The 9,716-nt window shown below is 38.2% G+C and overlaps 1 protein-coding gene across 2 annotated transcripts in view; it reads right to left on the bottom strand.

Annotated features, from left to right (window-relative positions):
- Positions 1-8,868, bottom strand: part of LOC137994935 (uncharacterized) — a 9,101-nt gene extending 233 nt beyond the window's left edge. Inside the window, exons 1-3 of one of the 2 annotated variants that reach the window (XM_068840517.1) lie at positions 8,703-8,868; positions 3,517-3,813; positions 1-587 (exon numbers count right to left, since the gene is read on the bottom strand). The exon at positions 1-587 is cut by the window's left edge and continues 233 nt beyond it. In XM_068840517.1, coding sequence (XP_068696618.1) covers positions 1-587; positions 3,517-3,813; positions 8,703-8,793 — 975 coding nt within the window. In that variant the 5' untranslated portion in view covers positions 8,794-8,868. The remainder of the gene's footprint in view (positions 588-3,516; positions 3,814-8,702) is intronic. The other variant, XM_068840518.1, reaches the window with a different exon arrangement.
- Between the last annotated feature and the right edge of the window lie 848 nt (positions 8,869-9,716).

Below are 9,716 nucleotides of genomic sequence, written 5' to 3'. Positions count from 1 at the left end.
TCCTGAGGGAGTAAGGAGAGTCTCCAGGTCTGCGACACTCATCTGCGTGAGGTGTAGCTGAGTTTGGTCGGGATGATTGTTACTCATTACTGCAAATGATGTGACTGGTTGCCATCTCGCTCTTTTTGCCGGCGGCGTAGTTGTTGATAGTGGCTGCCACACGCAACAGCCTGCTGCCCAAACCGCGCGAGGAGTACCCAAAGTTTGACTAGTACCCTTACTTGTAAATGTGTATTGAGGACATCTCTGCGTAATGGAGGTGTCTTGTACAGGATTTCCGCCACCTGATGGTATTTTCAGGCCAATATCTGATATCCCCGTCAGCATGTAAAGGGTTCCGTCACCTTTTCCACATGTATTTTTGGCGTAATTGCGCATCTTTTCCTCTTGTCTCCCCCACTGCAAGCTGTTAAACTGCTGGAACTGTGGTACTGCGTTTGATAAAGTGTATGTAGCTTTCATATGATCTGTATCGAAGGAATTTATGGCTGAAGGATTCATGTGACCTCGGCTGAGCTGAGGGCTTCCCGTCTTTGCCTTGCAAGTGCTGATTGCGTTTGAGTAAGCTTTATTTACACCAACAACTCCTGCGGATACATACAAGATAAGTCAACCGAATTTATATCTCAAGAAATGTCTCGGAAAACAAGATAAAAAACAGAAAAATCCTCTCACTAGCTATAATCTTTCTTTGCCGTTTTATTTTATTAACTTTGCCAGTCAAGCTGGCAGAGCGCCACAACAGCTTGCGCCAATTACTGTGGCCCCTTTTTTACCCTCCCAACCATGATACACAACAGAAGACAGACCACAACACCGGGAACTACGTGCCCTACACTTAGCGACAAGTGTGTGGGTTCTTTTACGTCCCACAGGATTATTAACATTTAAGGATTGTGAGACCGGACCTCCGGCTTATCGTCCTTATCCGAGAAGACTTGAAAGTCTAACCATTTGCAGATGTAGTTACAAAGGCAGCACTTTCTCCTCGGTTATTTAAAGACCTTAAGTGTTGGTCCGGCCGGAGTTGAACTCGCGACCCCCCGCGTGATAGTCCGGTGCTCAACAACTGAGGTCGTACTTAATGTATTTATATTTTTGTACGTGAAAATATTGAAGATCCGTTACCAGGATTCATGCTAAGAAAAAGTAAAATCGTCCTCTGGTAAAAAGTTTTGAAAAACTATGAGCTTTCGACAGACTGAACTTCTGCCTTCAACGGATAAAAATGTGTGAAGCCTAAAAGCGAAAGAAATTTAAATATGACGAAAAATTCGCATAAATTAAAGGATAAAAGCATGTAGTAGAAAGAATGTTTGAAATGCTAAGAAAATTAGTGTTTCTTTAAGAGAATGTGATATTGTCTTGGGAGCGGGCACGAATTATTGTCTGCCCCAACAGTTTTTGCCGTGTGCCATGACTCCAATGTCTTTCTACTCCAGTTGTTCGCTTTCTCAATGATTTTAGAATTGTTAAAGTCAATATCATGATTAAAAGTCCACGCGTGTTTTGCGACATTTGAGCCTTTAGTACAATATTTTAACCACCATGTTCGGATCTACAAGTCAGTTTTCATACCACTTGTCACATGTTTTCAACATATTTAAACAAAAAAAACTTTTTTTTTTCTGAAATTCTACTAGTTTGGGTCACTCAAATTAAGTATTTTTATTTCTTAACTAGCTGCAAATGAGCAAATTCCCTTTGATTTTAGGGTGTACAAAAAGACATTCTCATAAAGGTATCTGGTTGAGAAGGCTTTAAATAACAATGACCTGAACCAGCTGCAGGTTGCTGATCGGAGGTTTTCGTTAAAAGTAATGGATTGGTAAAGCTGCTCATTGTTGCAGACTCAGAAAAAGAGCGGTCTTGCGCATTATAAGGATTTCCATCTGGTAAGGCCAACAATAGAACCTTGTTCAAAATGGCGGCAACTGATTAGAAAGACTTCAAATTGAACTGAATATAAAACTAATACCAAAAAATAAAGAAAGAGCACATAAGTATATATTTTAGTTGTCCAGTGAAGATTTACGTCGCAGGGTGTTATGTTGCCCAGGAAAACTTCAGTTTAGATTTACTGACGTTTGAATGACTCCCCGCCGTGCCCCCAGTCATAAAAACGTGTGTAATTTTTTTTTCAACAATTTATTAGCTGATAAAACACCTAATATGCTGAGACTTTGTAGCGTCACTAAATTAAAGGTGCCCTTTCTAGTACTGGCATACGTGTTTTTTTATTATTATTTATTTTATTTTATTTTATTTTAACTTATTTGTGTTTTCGGCCGCCATTTTTGGCTGCCATTTTGGATAAATTACTTATAGAGCTGAACACGCCCCAGTTTTCCAATGAAGCGGCAGAGGACATTTTTTCGTGTTTGCATAGCGTCATCTAAACACGAGTGGGCTTGGGAGAATGCCCGACAGTTATGCAAGCCCAAGACGCAGTCGTGGGTTTGCATAACTGTCGAGTATTTTTCCAACTCCCCGAGTTAAAAGAATACCAATTCACCTATTGTTTTTTTTTTTTTTTAATTTTTTTTCTTTTTTTTTTAATAAAATGTTTCTCGAAAATAATTCGACAAATGAAGGAGAATGCTGTTTATTTACTTCTTGACCAAAATAGCTTTTCTTGCTACAAGCTCATATTTCCTACCAGTCAATCAAAACGCGCATCTGACGACACTTAACCAATCAAAATTCATGTGACATCACAACGGTGTTTACATACTCTTATCTTTACACACCTATTAACCAATGAGAGAGCACGTACTATTTTCATAAGTTTCTAATATAACGTAAAGAATAACAACTAAAACGTTCTAATTGGTCAAGGTCTTCAAATGAATAAATGATGTTCAATTTAGTAATGATCTCTTCTCTTCCAACCAAGTGTAAGACATATTCCGTACTAAACTCCATAGCATCTCGGGTTTGTTAATCATCCCAATAAACCAAATTTCACTTATTTACTAACGCGGGGTAATCATGAAAAACCAAATTGAACTTCTCTGCAACCAAGTGCATCAATAGAGTGATTGCAAACATGGTGGCCAGTAAGTTATTATTTCGTCTTTATGTTAATTAACCTCGCTAGCCAGGTTGACGTCTCAGATAAGTAGTATGGTTAGTACACAAGCGTATCGTCTAGGCATGAGTTCACTTGCTCAAAGCATGGTTAGCGCTAACCGAGTTTAACTACCTTAGAGACGTATAGGTTTCGATACCTTTTAACCAATGGTTAGCACCAACAGCCACTGACTAGTGCTTCATTCTTCTTACAGGACTCATCAGCATGGCGTAGCTGTCACGGGGAAAAACTGCCGAAGCCCTTTATATTTTGTCCTTTACTGCCAAGGCGGGCACAGCAGACCCCTTTAATTTTACTCTGTTGCTGACAATGTATCATTGAATCTTCTCATGACAAACATTACTTTGATCAAATATTAATATAAAACAGAAAGAAAGTGGCAAAGGAGTCAAGAAAATTGAAAAAAAAAAACAACTACCCACCTGGAGTAGTCCTCCAACTGCTTGACCCTTGCCTCCTCGTATACTTTCCAATATGTTTCGCCTGATCTGGTTCCAACTTGTAGGCCGAATAAAAAGGGATGTTTCTGTTCTTATCAAATAGCGTAACAAAATACACCTTGCTTCCAGTCCGTCTCAGTTGCTGCTCTATTAATAATGCCCTACTCGTCGTCGACAATGCACTATTCGGCAGGTTTTGGGGAGGCGTCAAGCCGACGAAAAACCCTTGCGCTGTGCTGCTGAGGGTACGGCGAGTACCTGTTAAGGACTCGTTCTCTGCTGAAGAGAAAAGGCAAGTTTAAAAGAGCGCATGACGAAACATTGAAGTTCAATTTTATGAAATTGAGAAGGCAGTATGGAAAATGTGTTTCGCTTTCTTCAACGACGAAACGTTACTTGGGCCTTTGTAATTCGTTCGTCGCACAAATGTTACAAGTGCTACAGTTGCTACCTCTTTAAACAGCTGCTTGCCATGTTTTTTTTTTTTGTTAACCTGTTTAGGTAAAAGTTGACTTTTTTCTATCAAAACTTTCAACTACTTTATTGCAAAATAGGATACGATTTCCAAATGGATCAAAGCGCGCTTTCCCCTGTGCAAAAAATGAATTATCACTACACGTGATAAACATTGCTGACATTGTTTTATACGCTAACTTATTTTTACTCTTTGAGTCGGAAAAGGAAAATATACATGACAAATCTGACTTGCTTGCAACAATGGATAGAGTGGTTTTCAATTGAACGTTGAAAAAAAGAACGAAACAAAAGCAATGAACTTTTTTAGCTTGTTCGTTTTTCAATAATAAAGTTGGAGACGATTCTGTTGTTGTTGTTGTTTTTTTTTTTCAAATTCCCGATTGATAGAGATCTATGTGTACACTCGATAGTTTTAAGTCCGAAGGAAGGAGAACTTTTAGGTTTAGAATGGGGGATATTTCATGTAAGCAACATAATATTCCCTGATGAAAATTCCGGCTTCAGATGCCAATATTCCAAAGAGTTGGAAAAAACATGATGTCTTACTTGACACACAAAAAAAAAATGGAAATTCTTCGAATTCTTTGTTAGACCACGCGTAGTGGTGGGTAAGTATCTCGAAATATTTTATCTAGGGGAGGGTGAGTATACTGTCTTTTAAGAAGAAACTGCGAAATGTCGGTCACCTACTCCCCTTACGATAATCTATGGTCGATATCCGAAATAGTCGATGGGGATGGAGAGGTAAGTCATATGTCTAGTTCTAAGCGGATCGGTCCGCCATTTTGATATCGCTTTCCCGTGGAAGTTCACAAAACATGATGACTTAACACTAACCCTACGGTACCGCTCGTATCTTTTAACAATTTCCTCTCAGCCGTTGTTATTTTAGATAACATGACGATTTACAGATTCTCTGGGAAATTGTGTAATTTAATGCTATGTGTTTTACCCATACGGCCTTGTGATGTTGGACTGGATTTGATGCTTAGATGTAAAGCAAAGGCAACAATCGCGTTTTTGGCGCGAAAAAAAATTAATAAGCTTGTCAAAAGGTATAAGTAATTTCAACTTGCGTTTTCAAACAGTTTTTGAATCGAACTTCAAAGCTTTAATAAAAGGTTAATCTTCGGCTAATGTTCGACCAATTTTCTTCTTTCTCTCTAACTAAGCATACTAGCTGAAAAACAATTGTAAAAGACCGTTTTCAATCTACTTTCCAGCAATATAAAAGTTCCAGGAGAGGTATTACGGATGTTATTAGGATTTTGCCCAAAATTTGCTGAATTATAGCCTTTAACACTTTGTTAGTACTGGATTATTTGAACAGTTCCATCTCCTGGTTGTCCGCCGCCAAATTTTATAGGAAGAACGTCTTTGCTTTACGAGAGCCGTTTAAAGGATTTTAAGCATTATTTTACAGCTAGCATCAACCGATAAGAGAATTTCATCAGTTGATACGTGGTATTTTTTCCCATTAATACTCCTTTGAATTTTCTCCACTGTTGTCTCTCACGAAAATAAAAAAGAAAATAATGCATCTTATTAGGATTTCGTACTCAATGAAACTTAAAGTGAACGCAATAAGCATTTCAATCAATTGAAGAAGACGATTTCAAGTAATCCCTTTGCCTTTGGTCTGTGTTGCTAGGATTCTATAAAAAACCTGTGGCAGTTTGGCTCTAAAGGTAGACGCTGGTGTGAGATTCGGAATCATGAAACTACGAAGAGTCAGCAGTGACATAATTTAGTCAGCGAGTTAGCGATAAGTCTTTTAATTTGTTATGCAGGTACCAGCTATATATTTCAATAGAATTTTAGAGGCGATACTAAAAAAGAAAGTCCCTTGTCCCTCTCAGCATTTAAGACTTAATAGCTCTGAAGACAGGCCGGCGGGATGATGTGGAAAGTCGGTTAAGTAACCGCTGAGAAAAGTTCCAAACGGGTAGTATTACAATGAAGCTCAGATCTGTTTTTGGGGAAGATTTGCCCGTACTAAAATTAAAGTAATAACCTCAGTTAAGGGAACAAATCGAGTTCAATATCAGTTTAATTTGATTGTTAGGGAGGTATAAGACTTCTGGCAGTTTGGCCTAGAAAGCAAATTGCACATTTTGTCAAGTTGCTGAAAGCTGGTCTCAAATGGTAACTGTCTAAAAGTACCTGAGTGGCGTATGACATTGTAAATTACGTACCGGTATATCCTCATTGATAAGGGCAGAATGTTTCACAACCACGTGTCGTGTCTTATGAGCGTGTCGTAGAATTTATTCAAAGGAAACAATTTGCACCAAGTACGAGAGGACGTGAGGGTACTTATCGAACTGCGAACCTCCGAAAATGAACAAAAGAATTATTTTTCGATTGGCTAAGCCTGAATAATTATTAAGGAAAACGAAACCTCACCGCTCGCGTTTCAATGGTTGTACGTAAATACGTCATGCTAATAGTTGCTTGACTTCACCTAGGAGGACCGGTTGAAAAGGGTTAAAGGAGTTTACGCTCCGACGGAATAATGAGAGCTTAGAAAAGCACTGGCTGAAACATATCATATGTTTTTTTTCCCTTCGAATCTTGCCTTTTCGCTAGAGTTAAAGGTGTGTTTTGTCTTGAGAAGACTTTTCAGAGTACGCACTGAAATGGTAAAATTGGACAGTCATTCAAATTACGATGAACAACTGAGTCGTTACGAACCTAACTATTCAATATCTGATCAGTTTTGTATTCAGAGATTGCATGAAAGGCCGTACACTAATTTCAAAACTCTGTCGACTAAGGTCTGACCACTGACTTTCTCATGTTTTCAGCAGAAGAATGCTACTACCATCCGAGGCGCTTCCGTAGTCAGGAATGTTCGGCAGCGAACAAAAACTTTGATTATTTGCTTTTAGGTTGTTTGTTAAATAGAACTGGTAAGAAAATTATCTTGACGCTTATGAACAATAAAAGATTTTCACACTTATTAAACTAAATTGCAAGAAACCCAAAATGCTCTTTTTAACCCTGTCACTCCCAAGGGGTTCCCCATTGACGAGTAAAATCGTCTGGCGTTAGATAGAGTAAAATCTACTCCTACGTAAATGAAAGGGTTAAATGCGGTGATTTGCGTGGCTGCCCTACGTCATCAATTCCAAGAGTTACTTGCAGGCGTGTGGTGATAAAATCCAATTTATTTTGTTCGCGACTAGTTATGGTTATGGTGGTACACAAACTGTGTATTAATACTATACGTCTATACGCGTGGACTACAATGACACCCCCCGGATTTAGCCTCCAAGCAAAATCACCGTTGGGCAAATTAAAACTACTCTCAAAATCCATTTTCTAGGCACAAAACCTTTCGTCATCTATCCGAATTGCTAAGTAAGGACCGATTGAGTTTCTCACTCTAACTTGCTTTCAAATAAGCTGGTGAAAAAAAAAGTCAGTTAAGTAAAATACCACTGCTTTGCATGTTGCACGTTGGGCTTTATTATTGGCATATTGCTCTTACCTATTGTTTCTTCGATTCTCTGGAAACATGGTCCAAGAACTTAATGGTCGCTTTAATACTTTTTTTTTTCCGTCAATATCAAAACTCACTTGCACAATCCCATGAAATTAGTGGAAAGACGTCAGTCTTTTGCAACAAGCAGATAGAACTATCTCTAAAATTGAAACTTCTCTGTAAACGGAAAAAAAAAACCAAACAACAAAAAAAAGCACTAGGACCTAAGAGTTGTTCACCAGAAATCGAAGTCCATTTGGGAATAGTTCTGCAAATGGCCTTTATTCAGTCACGACATCAGCCTTTCCCAGTCTCTTTCCTCTGTTTGAAGTTAATTTAGATACACAGTAATGAAAGAGAGCTATGAATTAAAACTTTTGACTGTAGTTTGGAGCTAATGTTTTCCAAATCGCTCTTAGCTATGGGTCTGTCACTATGCAATCGAAAGCTTGGCAGATCTTTTTTTTTCGCTTTGTTTTTTCTTTATGAGCAGAAGCTCTCAATTTGGGTAAAATATTTAAAACAAAAATAAAGGAAAAAGTCTCTCACTCAGAGGAGATTGTTTTTAGAGATGCTTGCATTTGAGACCCGATGGCTTTTCAATAGAGAGCGTTCTGCCATCTCTTTGCGGAAGGAGGGTCATAATAAAAAATGAAGTCCGAATTGTTTGACGTAAAACTGGCGGGGATAAGACTTTTTAGTGCCATTTTTAAAAAGTTAAACCTCTTTCCGTTGTGTTTCTTTGCATGCTATGGTTAACATTCATTGATTTCGATACTTTGTGGGGCTAAAAAACTTCTATAGCAATTTGGCTGGCAATGTAAGTTAAGTGGGAGACATCAAACCGCAACTGTAACATTGATTGTTATTCCAAATGGGAAATTAAAGGTTTGGAGTTAAAGGAAAACTGACAGGCCAAGATTCTTTGAGCTCTTAACTCTCAAAACGAACATCGATGTCAGAGAATGGCATTATGTAAATGTAGAAAGTAACCCACACAGAAATATTGTCCTACATCTGTCGAAGTCATGGAAACGTGCATTTCAAAGACGTTTTTGCTTGTCGTTTCATTCTTATGGAATTCCTGATGTAATTTGAGAACATCAATTAAGGCTCGTTAAATACACAAATTCCGGGGCGGTTACTTACTGTTAGAAGAAATCCTTTGGATCTAGATTTATTATTCAAATCAATCAACACTTACCAAACTTTAAGCTTTGTCTCTGTGAAACCACAGCCTGAGTAGCTAACATTAACAGCAGCACAACAGCGGAGCAACCGTTTCCCTTCCACATTCTGCTAACTTGTTGAAGGCTTTCTTCAAATGGTAAAAGCTTATAATTTTTGCACCTTATAACATAATGGATAATGTACCTGCATTAATTTGCTTTGACAAGCGTATAAAATGAGGTGATAACCGTATAATCCACCACGGGTCGTGCCTTGTTTTAAAGCCATTAAACATGCCCTGAACCTTGAAATATTTAATGGCATCATTTCACCCATGAGTCCAAAAGAATGTAATGTTTTCTTACTTTTTTTTTTCCAAATTTCCCTTATTTCTTCTTTCACATTGATAACTACCCCCACATTCTTCTCAGTTTGAGGGAAAAGCATTCTATGAAATAAATAAACCTCAGGACTCGCTCATTTATTGAGACCATTTAGGCAATCATATGGTGACAATGTTACGATACTTAAAGGAAATTTCAATACAGGTAGGTAAGCTTTTGTCTATTGTGCTAGCATAATTGTTGGCACTATTTAGCAAACCGAGCATAATTCCTAGCGCTGCTGGCATAATCTGCTCTTTTTGGCTTTCATGGGACGAAATAATTAAGTAATCTCCTTTTGACTTTCTTTCGAAATATTTTGTTAACTGTTGGCTCCGGAGCTGCCTGAGGTCGATGCGATGCTTCATTATCTCGTGTTCCGTGTGCACTGAGCTGATTGGGCTAAAAAATATATCATAGCGTCCTCGCCTGCATGCTCGATCATTTGACTGTGTGGTGAATTTTGAATCTTACAGGTAGATAAAAATAAGAGTTTTTAATTTTTTTTTCTGATTTTGAACAAAAAGCTGCAACTGATATATACGACATGTTTCGACATTTGATTGGATATTTATTAGAAGGAGCCTATGAGCTTGCAGTCAGTACGTCAGAGTATGTTCCTTGTTTTGTCTAAATTTGCCCTGCTCTGTCTCTATTTTGCTTAT

Source organism: Montipora foliosa, chromosome 3 (genome assembly GCF_036669935.1).
Source record: "Montipora foliosa isolate CH-2021 chromosome 3, ASM3666993v2, whole genome shotgun sequence".
In the NCBI taxonomy this organism is placed as follows: domain Eukaryota; kingdom Metazoa; phylum Cnidaria; class Anthozoa; order Scleractinia; family Acroporidae; genus Montipora; species Montipora foliosa.
The sequence above is the reverse complement of the archived record's forward strand: the minus strand, read 5'-3'. Positions and strand labels throughout refer to the sequence as shown.